Source organism: Wyeomyia smithii, chromosome 1, assembly GCF_029784165.1.
Source record: "Wyeomyia smithii strain HCP4-BCI-WySm-NY-G18 chromosome 1, ASM2978416v1, whole genome shotgun sequence".
Classification (NCBI taxonomy): Eukaryota; Metazoa; Arthropoda; class Insecta; order Diptera; family Culicidae; genus Wyeomyia; species Wyeomyia smithii.
The window spans coordinates 133470177-133490200 of NC_073694.1; the positions used below are offsets into that span (position 1 = coordinate 133470177).

At 37.8% G+C, this 20024-nt stretch overlaps 1 protein-coding gene across 6 annotated transcripts in view; it reads right to left on the reverse strand.

Moving 5' to 3' along the window:
• Positions 1-10544: 10544 nt before the first annotated feature.
• Positions 10545-20024, reverse strand: part of LOC129718350 (tolloid-like protein 1) — a 75606-nt gene continuing 66126 nt past the window's right edge. For all 6 annotated transcript variants that reach the window (XM_055669052.1, XM_055669050.1, XM_055669051.1 and 3 more), the window contains 5 exons: positions 18364-18625; positions 18096-18301; positions 13534-14180; positions 11896-12330; positions 10545-11836 (listed from right to left, as the gene is read on the reverse strand). In XM_055669052.1, the coding sequence (XP_055525027.1) occupies positions 11513-11836; positions 11896-12330; positions 13534-14180; positions 18096-18301; positions 18364-18625 (1874 nt within the window). In that variant the 3' untranslated portion in view covers positions 10545-11512. The remainder of the gene's footprint in view (positions 11837-11895; positions 12331-13533; positions 14181-18095; positions 18302-18363; positions 18626-20024) is intronic.

A 20024-nucleotide genomic window follows, 5' to 3' on the forward strand; every position in this document is an offset into this window, starting at 1 on the left:
GACAAAAGCGCCACATAGCGGGAGCATTACCACTTAGTGGTAAATGACGGTTGCAAGTTTTTACGCATGTTTTGAAAAGAAGATGAACGTCTGTTCTCTGTGGCTATAGTAGCTCCATAGGTTCCCATTTAATTTTATTGAGATGGCATAACCGATTTTCATGAAAAGAGTGTTAAACGAAAGGTCTAGGTGCCCTGCAGCAGTGGTTCTCAACCCTTTTGGCTCCGCGGCTCCGTGATGAGATGACGAAGAAGTACACATGACTGAAGCCGGGATAAGACAGGATCAACCTCTCACCACGAATTTAGATTAGCGGAATGAAATCGAGGTGGCACACGGGTTCGTGTACCTGGGCTCACTGGCGACAGCTGATAACGACACCAGCAGAGAAATTCGTCGACGCCTTATGGCAGTGAATGTGCCTACTTTGGACTCCGTAGGACACTCGAATAAAATACGCCGTCGCAAGTAGTTGACCACCATCAAAATATTGATCCGACCGACAGCCCTCTACGGTCACGAAACTTGGACCATACCCGTGGTGGACCAACGCGCCATTGGGTCTTCGAACGGAAGGTGCTGCGTACCGTTTGCGGTATAGTGCAGATGCAAGATCATGGCAGAGACGGATGAACCATGAGTTGTATCAGTTGCTGGTAGAACCACTTCAACCGTTCAACCGGCGAAAATCGGGAGGCTAGGAGGGCTAGGTATGTTGTAAGGACTGAAAACGGCCCACTGAAAATGGTTCTTGATAACGATACGACGAGGCGCGCAGCGAGCAAGGTGGATCGATCAAGTGGAAGCGACCTTCGGAGCCTCCGCAGACGACATGCTTGGTGAGCTGTAGCCATGGACCAAATTGAATGGATCGTGATTTCTACGAACAGCAAGGGAAACTTCGGTCTGGAACTGGCAGCAGTTATTGGTTGTCAAAAATTATTATTTTGATGAAAAAAGGCATCAATATCGGACAGTATTTTGACGTAGAATTACATCTTACAGCAACATACACATTAGTGTGGGGTTCATTTTCAATAATATGTGAGGGACCTGTTTTCTGAGGCAAAAAGACCTTCTTGGGGTTTAATAAGCAACATATAAAAAATTAACTTGATTTTCATTAAGGTCTAGGACCTAAATGTCAAATTTGAAACGAGAGCACTTTTTAAACAAAACAAATACCTGTACACATTTAATTTATCTCGGCAAACTTCCCAACAGCTGATCGAGCTCGGCGAAGCTTCTAGCATGTGTCAGCAATATATTTCGACGAACATTCAGCAAATATATCGATCTACCGCAAACCAGCATGTATTCCCAAGAAACAATTTCGTTGATCAACAGTTTATTAAGCTATTATTAAGCGGATTTCGGTTGAACCATAGCTTAATAAGTTATTATTCGACAAAATTGTGTGTTGGGTTGACATTTTGATTGCCGAAGTTCATGAAAATTTTGCTGGAAACTCGTAGAACATTTCGCTGAATTTCTTAGCTGTTAAGTTCTCGGCAATAAAATCCAAGTGTGTATAGGTAAACCGGTATACACGTGATTTTGTGAACCTGTAGGGCGTAAATTTTGTCCGTTTTGCGTTAAATCTGTTTTTAGCGTACGTTTAAATTATTCGCTTAATCAAAATATGTATTTAAAGTGTTTTGTCTTTGATTTTCTCGCTGAAACTGGAATGTTTTATGTAGGGAAACTGCAAGCTGTGTAGTAAGGCACCAATCAAACGGAGAAAAGAAAACAAAACAATAATAATCTGGGTCAATTCAACTATAAGTTTGCTTTGATTTTTGTATAACCCTTGACACAGAATAAATATGCAACTTCGAACAAAACTCTGCAGCAAATCGGTGCCCAAGCTTTCGCATTCATTTTTTGCTGTTCCATCCTACATTGATTTTACAGTGCATCGTTCGAACAGTTCGCTCCAATAGTTTGAACATGCACCAAAAAATTATTTTTCTTTGCTTCAATGACCAGGCAAAAAGGTGATCTTGAATAGTTGAATCTACCAAAATCAAGTTAAGACAGGACCGCATTCAAGAGATCTTTAAAGCGGAAATTCCGTAACAATTCACAATCAACGTCAATACAACAAATTAAACTAAAAATCTTTCAACATTTCAAACATTGTTTAACAAATTTACTTGGATTGTACATCTCGCAACTGTTGAAACTATTTTAACCTGTTAGTTGATTTACTTGAATATCTTCGTTGGACTTGGAAACCGAATTTCTCGACCAACGACAATATTTTTTTCTCGTACCGTAATGTAGAAAAATGATTATCGTTAGTCAAGATATTCAGTTTTCATCTTGGGCAACAATGAAATTCATTAAAAATATATCTACGTAAAAAACCGTTGCACGTATGCGGGTGGTACTGTACGATTATCATGAAAAGGCACCCTCGCTATACCAGTCCTGGGGAGAACAAAGGATTCTCTCGGGGAAAAGCGGCGAGAGCTCATACAGTTCTTTTATTGAATGAATGGAATATAAGCGTAATAAAATTTCGAGTGTAAAGTGCGTCCTCTCCACCGCTAGAGGTCGATACTTGAAATAAAGATTTTGTCTCATTTTTGGTTCTTCAGTTGAACAGATGTGCCCTTGATCATGGTTGATGCAATACTTGTTTTTGGTTGAATCAATGTGCTTGACCCAAACCAAAAATATGGTTGAAACAACTATATTTTGTGATTGAGTGGTTTTGAAAATTCAACTACAATGTTCGTTGATTCAGCTGATGCAAATCGGTTGATTCAAATACAACTCTTGTTAAATCAACAGTTCCAAAAAGTTTGGTTCAATCATTTTATATGGTTATTTCTATTTACATAATTTATTTACATATTTTAGTTATTAAACCATATTTATAAAGTGTAATTAATATTTATATTGGGAGGAACAGAGTTGTTTATTTGGCGAATTTGTGTTAGCCAACAAAGTGGCTGCAACACAGCTTCTATTTCTTCTCATACGATTACTTTCAGAGATCCCACATCATATCCACTGGCTTAAGAAAACAAAAATTCATTACCATGATTTAATGAGAATCTCCATGAACATACTTACCCTCAAACTTAAATAGAATGGTTTTTATAATACTATTATTCCTACGTCTAGCACATAATCTGCGAGGTTCTTTCGTTTTCCTCTTCGGACGCCATGATGAAACGTGGCGAAGTTTGTGGTTGTTGGTTTGATTTTACTCATTGTTGTTTCAACTATACACATTGGTTGAAATAATACACAATTTTTTTTGGTTTAACATATGACAGATTTGTGATACTGATGGTAATTTCAACTATGCAGAAGTATTGTTATTTACAATAGAGAGTTTTTATTACAACAATAAATTTTGAAGTTAAATTGACAATGAGATAGTTATAAAGTTCAACTATAAAAATATTTGTTTCAATCACTATGACCTTCAAATATCGTTCAGCGGTAGGGCTCAAAGTCGACAATTTTATGAACTACTTACTACTTTAACCGGTGCGGTTGCAATTTCAGCATCGAGTGGAAAATTTATCTAATTTTTGGTAACGCTGCAAGAGCGTGTTCACGTGAAAATAACCCTTATTATGGGTACTTTTGCGAGGGAGTGTATTAGTGAAAATTACCCGCACTTGAACACCCCCGCAGCAGCGTGTACCCAACATGACAACTGTCACCACTTGCGCTGAATTTATCGTTCACATAAGTTTGTTTATTTTCGTTTAAATTCGTTCGTTTTTCCGTTTGTGAACGATATTGTCGCGTGAGATAGGTTCGATAATGTTTATGTCATGTTTGTAGATAAATTGTTAGGGTTAGATAGGCCGGTATTTTCCTCTAGCTGCGAAAAAGTGGTGCTGAATTAAGTCTCGGCGGGTTTGTTGTGGTTGGCAGCCATCGCGGGATAGTTAGTTTAGCCTCGATCTCGGTACGGGACACACGTCGCGTTTTGTTTTGGTTCATTTTTGTGCGCGGTTTTAACTGTATTTTTTTGCAGTTGGTGTCCCGTTTTTGTGTTGTTTGCAGTGAAGGTTGTTCCACTGCCAAGTTCAGTGAAGGTTGTTCCACTGGCCCGGGATTCGTGTTCTACGACTTGTGTTGGCTCGCCGGTGGTAAGCAGTGTTCGCTACCCCGGCTAAGTGACAAGGGGCGAAGGAAATCACCCCGCCGGAGTTTGCTGCAGAAGCTGTTGGAAACCGCCATTTCGACAACGAGCAGCAGCGTCTCCGCAGCACCCCCACTACTGACAGCTAGGGGAACTAGAATAAACGGATGAGTTTTTGTTTTGTTTATTTATTTTGTTAATTTTTTTCTTCTTAGTGTTCTAGCAAAGATCCGAAAGTCCGTTAGAGGTATCTGGCCGCCCTGTAAGGGTTTCGCCGGGCAAATTTAGTGTGTACAGGGTGACCCCCTGTTACACTACCTGTGATTTTCTTCATCAGTCAAAATAAACTTTCACCGCTTTGAAGCATTCGTTTTCCAAGCCCAATTGAGCTGAAATTTTATATCTAGTCTTCTATATCTATAAATGCGAATGTCTGTCTGTCTGTTTGTTCCCTATAGACTCAAAAACTACTGGACCGATTACCGTGAAAATTTGTACATAGGGGTTTTCGAGTACGGGTAGTCATCCTAAAATATTAGTTTTGCTCTATCTCATAAGCGTAGGCAAGGGGGGGTGAACTTGTGGATCATGAACGTGAAAATTTACTCCCCGATAACCGTGCTAATTTATATACAGATGTTTTTGAGCCTAAGATGTATTTTTGCGACGTTACACTGTCCGACGACCTTTCTGTATCTCAGACGCGTTGTAAGGATGAAAGGGGGGGGGGTTAACAATGTCAACCTTTGATGATTCTGAAACTGCTGGGCCGATCAGTATTAAATTCGATATGTAGAATCTATAGTAGCTGATGTAATGACTGAATCTTACCTGTTCCATAAGCGTAGCAAGGGAGGGAAGGCTAAAATTTGTTATTTGTAAACTCCTAAACACATAAATTGATCACTGTTCCAAATTGTATAAGTAGGTCCTCAAGTATGTTTATATAACATTGATTTTCCTGTATCTTAGTGGCGTAGTAAAGAGGAGGATTATATTTCATTATTTGTAAATTACTAGAACGTTTACTGGTTTGGGGACATAACTCTACCCCCCTCATCATACCTCCTCATAACTAGTTAAGAGGAGGTATGATGAGGGGGGGCGGGGATAGATGAATGTTGTCAACCTTTATTAATTTGAAATCGCCAAATCGATTATCATTTAATTTGGTAAATACACGTCGTATAACAGCGTATATGTCTCAATTACTTTGAATTATATCTATCTCATAAGCGTAGTTAAAGGGAGGGGGAGCTACTATAACCTTCATTATTTTTGAACCGTCTAATAGTTCATCTTGAAAATTGGTATCTAGGAGTTTTTGCGTATCGGACTGTTTTGTATGATATTATGGTGTCGCTTCATTCCACTAGCGTGTGCGAGGGGGAGCGGGGGGCGAATTTTTCGTATTGCAAAGTAGAGATCGTTATTTCCTATAATCAATTCATATTAATTGTAAGAGATTTTAAGCCTGAAGGATGTTTTTTTATGATTTTTTTTCCTCATCTATAATTTATTTGACACGGCACAAATACAATTCAATGTTTAACGGCGCCAATTATATCTGGTAGCTTACTCTTACTTTCTAAAGTATCTTAATAACTGAAAGCAAATTTTTTATCCTCGCTGCCGACTACGAGCTGAAACTAAATCTAACTTAAAGCTAGAATGTTTTGCATTAAAAGCACTGATTTGTTGTTTGATGGTTTTCCATCGCCATAGGTAAGCAGCATATTGAATATGTTCCGCTGCTGGGCCAAGATATTACGGACTGGCATATTGGGTTGTCTCCCTCAGGACCTGAGAGTATCGTTCGGGTCTAGTTGCTGTTTTCGGATCCGGGGTCTTAACGTGTTCTTGTCGTTTGGTTGGATGTAGGCGGAAGGGAATAGGATTAAACTGGGGCGTGGATGGATTTCAGGAAAACGTATATAAGGGACATGTAGGATAGGTCACGGCTCGCCAAGACATCACGAACAGGAACAGCCGGCTGCCTTTTTTTTTATGATGTTGGTTTTCATCGGTTTTTTTTATGATGTTGGTTTTCATCGGAGTTCCTTTGTTTTTGCAATAATCGGTTGAGAAATTAGTTATGCCTCCATCAACAAGCGGCAAATTTGTAATGGTATGATAAGAACTTTTGAACTATTGACAAATGTCAAGACATGCTTTGAGCTCAGACTTCGACCAATTGGAGCTGAAAAGAAGGCCAATGGGTGTTTACGGAACCGAGGTTTTATCTAAAGACGGGAAATGAACAAGATATCAAGATGACTCTCTCCGGTTTCTGGAAAACATTCTAAAATGGTCCAATACCACAATACCATCCAATAGGGATGGGCGATACTGACGAAAGTATCGATACTTTGGTATCGCGATACTTCAATGAACTTCGATACCAGGTATCGAAGTAACGGTCGAGAGAGTATCGATTATCGATGCTTCGATAGTATCGGTATCACAACTGCAATTTTTTTTCAAAAATCATCATTTAGAAAGTATCGATACCGGTACTCATCTCTCGCGGTAAGTACCGATGCCAAAATACTCGATGCCGAGACGTCTAGTATCGATACCGCTGGTATCGATGCTAGTATCGCCCATCCCTACCACCCAATATAAATATTTCTCAAACCAGAAACTGGGATTGGAAATCAAATCTAAACGCCATTTTGAAATCCAATATGGCGACTTTCGGTTTCAGAAAATTATCAAATTCCACCCATTGTGGTTATTGTGGAAACCAAAATGATACCCAGAGGCCGAAAATCGAGTTTAGACACTATTTTTGGAATCCAAAATGGCGATTTCCGGTTTCCAGTAAGCAGCCTGAAATGACCGAATACCACCCTATATGGGTATTTTTGGAACCTAAAATTGGACCAAAAATCAAATTTAGACACTTTTTCGAAATCCAAGACTTGCGGTTACCGACAATATCCAAATATTGTACCAATACGCCATTTTGAAATTCAAAGTAGCAAATTCCTGGAAAACAGCCAAAATAGTTATTCCAGAACCGAGATGAAATACAGGATGACGAAAGACTTTTTTCCAGCTACCGAAAATGCCCAAATACTAAATTGTATGGTTATTTCGAAAATCCAAATGATAGCCAGCGGGCGAGATCCGACTTCACAGACCATTTTTAATCCAACATGACGACTCCCGGTTTCCGAAAAACAATCTGTAATAACCGAACACCACCCAATATGGATATTTCTGTAATCGCAATGATGCCAAGAGATCTGAAATCAACTTAAGACGCCGTTTCGAAATCCAAAATGGTAGCTTCCGGTTTCCAGAAATCACCAAATACCACCCAAAATGGGGTTTTCCGTAATCAAGATGATGCACATTGGCTCTGACACAAGTAAAACAGATTTTTAAGGCTGTTCGCACCTACGCGAATTCTCATATGCAATTGTCAATTTATGTGTGAAAACATAAGCAAAAATATTTCCCTCCTTCACTTTCGCAGGTAAAAACCAAACCAATATCAACAGAGTCGTCAGGGCCAATAGGCCGTCAGGGGTACCTGACGCCATTTAATCCAAAGTGGCAACTTCCGGCTATGGAAAAATAAAATATTCATTTCGGAATCGAGATGACGCCCGGATACCGGAGAATAAATCTAGATGCCACTTTGAAATCCAACGTGGCGACTCCCGGCTTTCGGAAAACAGCCTTCAATGGCCAAACACCACCCAATACGGTGTTTTGGAGATCAAAATGTGGCCCAGAGACCGAAAATCAAATCCAGACACCATTTGAAAATTCATTGTGGCAATTTCCGGTTCTTGGAAAAGGTCAAATACCACCCAATATGGATATTTTCGTAATCAATATGATACACGGAGGCCAAAAATCGACACCAAATGTCATTTTGAAATCCAAAGTGGCAACCTCCGGTTGCTGGAAATCAGCCAAAAATGGTCATTCCAGAATCGAGATGATGCTCAGCGACCGTGAATCAAATTCAGATCCCATTTCAAAATCCAAGATGGTGACTTCCGGTTGCTGGACTACAGCAAAAATGACCAAATACCAAATTCTGAAATCAAAATGATGTTCAGAGTCCAGAAATCCAGTTTCTGAAAACAGCTGGTCAAATGGTCAAATACCACCTAATATGAATATTTTCAAACAGCAAAGATATCCAAAGGCCGGCAATCGACCCCAAATGAAATTTTCAATCTTCACAGGGCCACCACACAATTTCTAGAGAGGTTTTTCATTAGTTTTGGAGTGAGAAGTTGGCTTCGAACTTATTCTTGGTGATCATTCTCAAATGCAATTATGCAAGTAATGTAACAAACAGCATTATGTTGAGGTACTTATCGAAATGGATGAATACCCTTTTGTATTCGCAAAACACTTCACAAATTATTTTGAATCGAAATAACAGATTTCAAATTGTTTACATTTGGCACCTGGGTTCTTTTGCACGCGTTCTTGACTGAAGATTGGCACAATACGTTCCGAACCGGAATGCAGAACCAAGGCTCTGCTTTTACATCCAGTCTTTTATATATATATATATATATATATATATATATATATATATATATATATATATATATATATATATATATATATATATATATATATATATATATATATATATATATATATATATATATATATATATATATATATAATAATACCCGCCGCGTAAAAGAAAACGCGTAAATTTTGGAATCCGCGTAAAAAAACCGCGTAAGTTCCGAAATCCGCGTAAAAAAACCGCGTAAATTCCGGAATCAGCGTAAAAAAACCTGCGTAAAAAACCCCCGTAAATTCCGGAATCCGCGTAAAAAAACCAGCGTTAATTCGGCATTCCGAGTGAAGGGAAACCGAAATCCGCGCAAAAAAAATTACGCGTGAATTCCGGAATCCGCGTAAAAAAAACCGCGTAAATTCCGGAATCCGCGTAAAAACCCGCGTAAATTCCGGAATCCGCGTGAAAAAGCCGCGTAAAAAAACCTGCGTAAAAAACCGCGTAAAAAGCGACCATAGTGTATTAACATTTGATTGATATTATGTATATTTGAGAGATATGCGATTGTTGTCGTAAACTTAATGACGCAGCAACGCGGGCCGGGAATCAGCTAGTTATATTATATGTTTCATTTGCCCAAGCTCAAAACTTTCTAAGCCGATTTAAAAGAAATGTTTTTTACTGTGCAGGCACCCGAATATGCTACGGATTCAGCGAATTCAGTAGGATAAGTAAGTGTTTAAGATTTGAACATTTGTGATGTATTGACACTCAAACATGTACCCACTAAACGCAAAAGTTCAAGCTTACATCAACCGATGTGTTCTATTAGAACGCACATTAAATGCTCTGGCTTTGCACAACAAATGTGTCAATGTGTTTGGATTTTGAGCCGTCCAATACAATGAGTACCGATATTAAGCGATTTTTTATTATGCCCATTATGATTACATAATGTATTGATTGCCTGAATAGGAAAAAGAAAGATAGTTTCTGTTTCTTGCTACAATGGCCAATCAGCTGGCAGCATTTGCTTGTCTGGAGACTGCTTCTATATCGATAATTTTGCTATACAATACTAGACAAGTTCCTTTTTGCGTGCGACACTATAGGAGGTGTCTGACCGCATCACCATCACCACGCATCATCATAGTGAATCCTGATCGGTCAGTTACGGTCATTTTGTTAGGTTTTGCTTAAAATAATGACAAATAACAACTATTAGCACAGACACACAGACGTACCACGAAATTTGCTTTTGTGGATCAAAATAACTACCAGATGGTCTCGCGGTACGACGCTGGCCTAACAAGCCAGTTGTCATAGCAGTCATAGGTCCGAGTCTCGGCTCGGGAGAGACTGTTAGTGTCAGTAGGATCGTAGCATTAGCCCCGCAATTGTCCTGTACACTAAACAGTCGGCTGCAAAGATTATATATAAATAAACAAGTCAAGTTCCGAATCGAAATGTAGCCCCCAAGGCTTTGGATCAAAATAACGGTAAATTCAAATGAGTTTCAGTTATGCGGAATATTCCCGCCGCAGCGGTGGTGGCGTTGGTGTACTTTCCCCCTTGATTTCAGTTGACAGTTATCGCGCGGCGTGCTGCCAAAACAGCAGAAAGGCTGAAAGCTTATATTTTGCGGAATAGGTCCAATAGGTGTCGCACAAGTTAGTCGAAACCACAATTTTCTTAGGGGCCATCCACATTGGGTAATGTCCACGGTCCTTACAAATTTTTTTAACAATAACGGTTTACGATTCTTAACAAATGCCAGCTTTGTTCAGTTAGATTGATATTTTGCAATGGAAATAGTTTTTTTTGACCTATTATGCAAAAGTGCAGGTTCAAGAGTTTAAAAATTATGTTTTTCTCGGGATTTTTTTTCTAATGAATTTGTTTTCAATGGAGACACAATAACACACATTTTGGGTTTGATGAATAAGAATCCATTTATTACTACAAGGTACTACAAATAGATATGCATTCATTTATTGCATAAAACTGTCAACCATAAAATTGCGGAAATTATGTACACTAAAACAATACATCAAGACCTGAAATGCAATGTTAGTCTATTTCAATCTAATCTAATTCGGCCGTTCTTAGTAGATATGGTTTGGAAAATGTAAATATATCTATTATAGTGAGTTATTTCCTTATACTAATTTTATTTATGGTCTTGGAATCGTACGATTGATTGGGATTGAATTCGCTCATATAATCGTGATTTGTTCTACATTCGGTATTTACTGCAATATATAGCTGCCTAGATATCGGGAATAAATTATTTGTCTTTTAATCTTGTTTTCGTTAATTTGTTCGATTTTGATATAATAATGTTTGAACATTGGCTGCAAAGTTTTCAAGTGAACACAAGCGAGTCAATATGACACAGATGATTTATTTACCTTTTTTATAATTCTGATATTTTTGATTAACGAACAGTATGCTGTAACGAAACACAATAGACGTAAGCCATAACAAATCTGATTAACTCATAGCAACTTAAATTATCGATTATAAGAAAAATAAACAAAAGAAAGATATACGAAAATTAAATCAGGATATTGATTTCACGATGAAAAAGAATAAATTCTGTTTTACTTACTTGGGAAATTTAGGTATACTATGATTCTATTGCAGGTGATGCGTGTCTTCACGACTTTGATTTTTTTTATAATTATAAACTGTCGCTATACTGTTGTTAGGTTATATAGGCTTCACATATTTCTTTAAACTAATTTCGATGCACCGTTAAGTACAAAATAAAACAAACTGAAAACATATTAACATACCCGACTTCGATGTTCACTTGATAACATATTATTTCAGCGCTTTACGTTACTAAATTAGTGCACTTTGCGCCGGAAGCCGACGCGTCTAGGCCTGTTTCATTCGATAGCTTGTGAAGACCGTATCTCATTACGTACTGAAAAACGAACCTTCGGATTCAAGTGCCGATGATGAACGAATATCTCGTAATCGTCGTCCTCGTCTTCGTCCAGGTCTTCGTCTGGTTCGATGACAGTGTTCTTGAGGGAACCCGGAAAGGGCGTGATTTCGGCACTCTCTGACAGATCCTCGTCTGTTGATTGGCCGTCGCCAAAAGGGCTGACTGCAACATATGAAGCGGAGAAACCCTTGAAACCTACTGTGTCATCAGAGCGGAAACGAACTAGTAGGGCTTCGTTCATGGAGATTATTTCCGGTGGATTCTGAAATAACAAATGGCTACTTTATTTACTGTAAAATTGCGCAACATTCAATGGCATACAGTATTCCCACAATATTTCCCGTGTAGTGGACCGCTGGCGTCATCAAGGCCTCCATATACTTCAACATAGTCGTACGAACACATCCGTTCTTCTTCCACGTCGAATGTAAGAAATTTTAGTTGTACATTTTTATCTCGATCCGCCTCGATTGACCATTCGCAGTCGGCTCCATTGTCGTACATGCCAGCACCATACTTTGCATGAGAGTATATATGTTTCACTTTACTAGTTGCCTGCAGGTGTCCGCCACAGGCTGTGGAATGGCTTGCAAAAAAGCCTTTGCGCTGAACACTGGTATCGGTATTAAAGACCATGTACATCTCATTAGATGTAGATGATAGTGGATGAGGCAGTTTAGCGCCGCAGAAACGTCCAAGGGCAAAACTATCCGGAGAATCTCCATCGTAGATAACAATGTGATCATAAGCGCATTCCTAGTAAGCAAACAATACATTTTACCTTGTTTCACCTAGTAGAAACAATTTGAAAACGCAACTTATCTCATACATAAAATTGCGAAAAAATTGCAAGCTACACGTTTTCTTGCCGCGCCGTCAATGTCATCTTCATTATGAGCAGTTCCACAAAAAATGTCCCAGTTTTAATATTTTTTTGTCATTTTTAATTTGACTGAAACTTTGCATAAACGTTTCTATAGGCAAAAGATGCCATTTTGTGCTATTGGTTTAATTTTTTGAAACACGACTTATTTTTAAAATGCTATCGAAAAATGCTATTGTGGGAAGGTATTGATAATTACAAATAATTTAAAAAAAATGCCCCTTGAGAAAAAAAATTTATTTTTTTTTTCAAAAAATACCAGATTTTTTCAAGATCGGACCGGTTGCCAGGTCCGGATTTGAGGGGGGGGGCGGTGCAAAGGGGGCAAACGCCCCAAGCCTCCCGATTGAAGGGGCCCGCTAGTCCTAGGGCGACCATTTTTTTTCCTCGTCACCTTCCAGAACGTTACCTCTAAATATTTTAAGGAAAGAGGGCCTCACAAACAAATTTGCACCGGGCCCCTCAGCTTCTAAATCCGGCCCTGACGGTTGCATTGTTTAGGTAATCTTTTGTAGGTTTTATGAACAAAATAAGATTTTGAAAAAATTAGCTTTTTTCATAATTAATTTTCGATTTTTCTTTTACCTTTTTTCGAAAGATAAATTATTTTTTTGGAGTGTATATTTTTTTTCTGTAAGACAAAATTATTATCTACAACTTTGTCGAAGACGTCACACCGATCAAGCAAACCGTTGTGGCCCTAAAAATATTTGTAATCATCAGTACCTTTCCAAAATAGCATTCTTCAATAGCTTCTCAAAAATGAGTCATATTCCAAAAAATCAAACCAATAGCACAAGATGGCTTCTTTTGTCTATAGAAACGTCTATGCAAGGTTTCAGCCAAATCAAAAATGGTCAAGAGACCATCCACATACCACGTGAACAGCGGGGGGGGGGGGGGGTCATTATATGGGCAGTTGTCCCCGAAGATGTGGGTGGGGGCAAAATCGTTATAAATCTGTCCACGTGGTATGTGGATGGCCCCCAATTAAATTGGTTGCCCGTTTTTTTGTGTGGAATTACTCTACTGCGAAAAACACAGAATTTTACATATTTTTATTTAGAATTTCTTACTTGGTGAGGCTCGATATCGAATACGTTGAATACTAATCGAATTCGATGTCCTGGAGTTGTTGTGAAATGCCAAATGCAGTCCTTTTTGGACGGATAATAGTCGGGATAATTTGGACTAAAGATCTGTCCGTTTGGTGATGTGACTTCATATTTACATCCGCCTTCTTTACAATCATGGCCATTATCTTGTAGCATGTACCCGTTGTGACAGGAGCAAACATACGATCCTAGTGTATTTTTGCACTCGTGCTGACAACCTCCATTATTAACCGCACATTCATCTACATCGGTAGAGAAAATTGCTGCGAAACCTGACTTTTGAATCGTCTTATCGGATTTGAATTCCACCCGAAGGGCATTTCCTTCGGAAGTTATTGTCGATGGCACTTTTGTACCGCAAAACACGCCATGACGCTTGAGGTTGTCTTCAGTTAGCTTGGAATAAATGGTCACCGAATCATACTCACATTCCGATGCTTGATAAAACGTATTACCTTCCAGCTCAAAGTGCGTGAAATTAAGCGTTATTTTATGCTGGGCCGGTGCTATAATTTCCCATACACATTCCTTCATGATTGGATATTCGTTTGGAAAAGATGGCGAAAGTATCGTTCCATTCAGTTGCTTCAAAGTTCCACCACAAGCATCTGAAAATTATAGTAAAACGTATACTGTGAAAGTAATTTTTATGTAATATGATGGATTGAACATTACATTAGGTTCTGATTGTTTACATATTTTTATTTCTTTCAATTATGATGTAAATAATGAAAACAAACTTCTATGTATTATAAAGGATTTTTAAACTCCACATAAACATGCAAAAATAGGTTTATATTGGAGACGAAACCATTTCTACCAGTAATTTTGAGAGTGATGGCCTAAGCTAAGATGAAGTGTCGAATGTTGTATGAAATGGTGGATCTAAAGTTTATTTTTCGAGTGACATGTACTTACTAAAGGTATAAAAGTGCTCAAAAGGGCCGGATGTCGTATATCACTCGACTCAGTTCGACGAGCTGAGCATTTTCTGTATGTGTGTGTGTGTGTGTGTGTAACGCTCTCCCAATCTCACTCGATTTTCTCAGAGATGGCTGAACCGATTTCAATGAAATTAATTGCAAATGAAAGGTCTAGTTGCCCCATAAGACCCTATTGAATTTTATTGTAATCGGATTTTTAGTTTCGAAATTATGTATCAAAATGTGAAAATCACGAAACATCAATATCTCAAAAACTACACAACCGATTTGAACAAAATTAATTTCAAATGAACGGGCTACCTGAAAAACCCTTAACTTTTGAATTTTATGAAGATTGAACTTGTGGTTCAAAAGTTATGAAAAGAAACGTGTTCTGGAGACTATTTAATCTCACTCATGTTTCTCAGAGATGGCTGGACCGATTTTCATGAAATCACTGTCATATGGAAGGTCTTGCTGCACCATAAGACCCTATTGATTTTTTTTGTAATCGGACTATTACTTTGCCTGTTATGTTTAAAAATGTGAAATCCAGGTATGAAAAGAAACATATTCCAAAGACTACATAAACTCACTCACTTTTCTCAGAGATGGTTGAACCGATTTCCACAAAACTAATGTCAAATGAAAGGTCTAGCTGCCTCATAACACCTTATTGAATTTTGCTGTAATCGGACTGTAACTTCGTCTGTAATGTATCGAAATGTGAAAATAACGAAACTTCATTATCTTAAAAACTACACAACCGATTTGAACAATATTGATATAAGATGAACGGGCTAGTTAAGGGTTACCCGATGAATTATGATTGAACACGTGGTTTCAAATGTTGGCTGCTCTATACGTTCCCTTTTCATTTGCTTATAATTAAACTTAAGCAACCGTTATGTAATAAATTGGAAGAACAACGAAAGTCTATTATCTCAAAGATAACACGACTTATTTGAACATAACTAGTGTCATACAAACGAGTCATCTCTCAAACTTACAAATAACAAACTTCATAACAATTTGATATGTGGTTCAGAAGTTTTGGAACGAAAAGAAATTTAAAGACTATTCAAAATTATACCTGCTTTGATCAAAATATATGGCCTCAACATGATTTAAATGTGGTATCGCACTATTTGAACGTTCCCGGTATCGCTTGTGATTAAATTGTTCGAAATCAAGAGTCATTTCTTTTATTTCGCTATTTCTTAAGCACTAACATTACGTCAAATTTCATATTTTATACTTCAATTACAACATCAATATTTTAGAACCCAAAAAGTGAATTTACCTTTATTGGATTTAAGCATTCATGTAAATCTATTTTTACAAATAATAAGTTTGAATGAGAAAGGCTGAGTCTGACTGCTAGGTGGATTAATTTAGGTTTTATACGTGACGTACGCACAGGATAAGGATGCGAATTAAAATTTCTTTCGCATCTCATGAAACACTTTCTGTAAAGTGCGGTATGAAATTTCTTTTTATGAGTGGTACGCAACTGAAGATATCATAAACGGAAAGCTAGAGTGTCTGTATATACAGGCATTCTACGGAAAGTGACAACAAGGTTTACTTGGTGGAAATACTACTGTGCAGAGCTAATATTTTTTTCGGCGCTTTTGCATGAAATGAAAAAGTAACCACCATATACGTTACCGACCAGGTCTTACCATAACAAAGAAATATTACTTCACGATCTCACTACATTTTTTAACTTATGACTACATTTCAAGTTTTGTAAAGTGGGCAATGTATATAATTTTACGAGGATGCGAAAAATGAACAAGGACAGAAGGTGTGACTTAAACTTAGGGAAAATTTTCCTCATTCAGACAAGACTCGAACCGGCAATCTACGACAACTCTGTCATTGAGTTGTGTGCAAGGTTATGAGATATATAATTCAAATATTTTCAAATATTTTAAGCGCATTTAATTTACTGTTAGAGAAGTAGATCTGCTAAAATCTATTCATCACTACACTACACGATTGCTTTTAACATAAACAAATATGTTTTACAAACTCAAACATTTTTATAATAAAAGTTGAAAAAAAAACTAACATGGGTAGTTATACGCTTGTAACCTTACTCGCAAGAAGCGAAATGTATATTTTTTTTGTTCACACAACACAAAGGAATGTAGGTACAGCTCCTCCACAATTATGGGTCAGCTACAATTATGGGTAATTTTTACGCAAATACGTTTATTCTCACGAAACTGAACAATTTTCATTGCAGTGGCATTTTTCATAACTCAATTGTAACCCTATTCATACGATTGAAATGATTTATAAATGTTACTAAAAACAATAATTCTGCTCAATTACAACAAGTAAAGTGACCCATAATTGTAGTAATGTTACGTTTTGCGGTGCACAGTTGTGAGTCAGTCCATATTTTGGGCTATTTTTATTACCTTTGCATGAAAATACATCACGACCTAACAAAATAACTAATTGTGAAGCTTTTACAACAATAAAATAACTTTTGTGGTGGATTTTGAAAATTTTATAAACTAAATGATCTTGGAGGCCAAAAGTGACCCATAATTGTGTCTTTTGCTATGCAAGTACTATTTTCTCTTAACCGATTTACACACATCAACTGCAGTGAAACTAATTGTCGATCGAAAGTATACATCAGAACACAGATACATTCGTAGTTGATAACTTTTCCGATTTTATATTCATTGTTGAACATTCAGACAACACGTTGACTGACCCATAATTGTAGAGGGACTGTATATATTGACAGGCGCACAACTGGGCGCATGGCTCTGTTGCGCGCAACTTGTTTGATGGTCTGCGGGTTTCAGAAAAGAACCGCAATATCTAGAATGCCTATAAATTATTATTTTGATAACGCTCGCTGTTTAATTTTTATTTTCGCTTCGACTACAGCGATAATCTTTAGGTTGTATTTTCGTTTGTTTTTATTGCGTTTCCATGAACGATGCGGGTGAAATATTACATAAGAGTATGTATGACAGATAGTTACAAGGATACTATAAACCAGCGGTTCTCAACCTTGGGTACGCGTACCCCTAGGGGTACGCGAAAGCCTCTAGGGGGTACGCGAAAATAAAATCAGTAATGGCGGACAGAGCAATTTTTTTTTATTATACTTCATTTATTTTACAATATTGCTCTTTTTTTTCTCATATCAGCACAATATTGCTCTTAAAACAGGACTGTAGCAATTAAACAAACCATAGTTAAATTGAAACCTGAACTAGACCTTTACAACATGATCAACTATTACTCTCTCCCACGCTGCGAGATCAAACCAAGTCAGGGGGTACAATTGATTTGAAAAATATCGCCAAGGGGTACGTGGACAAAAAAAGGTTGAGAACCGCTGCCATGAAAGGTTCGTGAGCCGCTCACTCATCGCTAGGTGTACTGCCGTTCCAAGTATAGTTGTCCCATGTTCTACACAAACCTTATTCACGCTGGGACAAATATACTTGGAACGGCAGTGTAGCTAATGCAGAGAAAATGTTGAAATGAAAAGTTCTAGTGTAGCTACACCGCAAAAACCAAATCTACATACAACAAAAAAAATGGCTTAGCTTGATTACTTACTTTCGCAGGACTTCTTGTCACTATGCAACTCGTAGCCAATATAACAGGCACATTCGTATCCACCTAAAGTGTTAATACATTCATGCTCACAGCCGTGGTCCATTCGTTCGCATTCGTCGACCTCTTTCATGAAGGTAGCAGAAAATCCTGCCTTCTGTACTGAACCATCTGACACAAATTTCACAAACATTTTGTTTGTGGTAGATCTGTGGAAATATAATGTACAAGATAGTGTTTTACTCTATTTACATACTTTAATTTAATTCACCTCATATCTGGCGGAATTTTGTACCCGCAGAATACACCAATTACTCGGGAATCAGCCGAATCTCCGTCCCGCACTTCAACGTAATCGTACACACAGTTGTCATGGTTTTCCACCTCAAAGGACTGAAACTTCAGTGCCACCTGGTAGTCCTTCGGAACGGTGATTTTCCAGATACACTCTTTGTTAGGTAGGTAATCCATTGGGTAATTAGGAGACTCTAGGCGCCCACCGCTTTCTAAATTAACGTTCCCACCGCAAACAGCTGCAATAGACAGTACACATAGCAGTTTAGGGTAATGATTCAGAGCTCTACTCTCTCTGTCACCTCCCCTCATAGTAACCTCGAATACCATTACAGATTCTTACAGTCACCTGAGTCCTGAGAGGCTGTACCATCCCGATCAGAAAGACAAAACAAAAATGTAACAGAAGCTGTTATTTTGTTATACAAAAAACCTTTCAGGTTGTGTTTCAAATTAGATCCCGTTAGGTGTTAAAATAACAGAAATTATAACAATAAATATTCTACTTATATCAAACCCATATCAAGTTTTGTTACTAACGTATCAGCTTCCTAACAAAATGAGATAGCATATGGAACAGTATAATAACAACCATTGTTATAAACTACAGGTTTTGATAGAGACGAAAAAAATGTGAGATTTGTCTCAAAACAACTTTGTTTCAGGATTTGTTTTTTCAAAACTCATTCAGATTATATTTCGATATCAAAAGCATATGGGAAAATACAAAATCGTATCAAATTATGTTATTTGTATCTCGTGTTGATAGAATTTTGTAATTTTTTTGTTATGCTCTTCTGATCGGGATATGTTTACATAGGTTCATCAAGTCACTGCTGCAAGCGTAAACTTGGCTTTTACAAAGTGAGGTGACTGTGAGAGTAGCGGACTTAGAGTGACGTTAGTTTAATTCTGAACATGAGTGATCCTACTTAAAAACCAAATTGAAGGCTAAATTTTTAAAATAGGATCACTCTCGTTTGGTATTGTCATTAATTATTGATTATTGTCTGGAATGTATTTTTTTGTTAAAATTGGGACCACTGCGACAATTGTTTTGATCTTTTGTAGTTTTGTGGTGTGTATTTGTGGGATATATACTTTGCGCAATTGTTCTATAATATTCTTTAGTTTAACAGCATCTGGGAACTGTGTGCCACCTGCTCTTATATTTAAGCTAACGCGTCACAACCCGTGCTTTCGTTTGGTGCACCTTAAGAATTCGGCATGCTTATATCTGATACTGACTATAATGATAGGAGAACTATTTTTGGAATGGCTGAAGCGTTTAAAAAAGAAGCGTTTGAATTTAGAAGCAGCTTCGATCTGTCGCGACAATAGGATCCCGCTGTTCTCAATTCTCCCACATAGCAGCCACAAGACCCACTCTTGTGAGAGATCGATGTTTTTTTTTCAAATCCCATCACCAAATACCAATAGCAGAATTATATGGTGTTGGTTGGCAAACGGCTGGGCAGTGCGTACCGGTAGTACACCCGTACTAGTTGGCAAAAATTAGACTCCAGTGTGGTCAAAAGCCGAATGCCTAGCAATTCCTGTCCCTACCTCCACGTGGTACTGACTGGGATACGAACAACCAAGAAAACATCAATGAGCCGGTGGTAACTTGGTCGTATG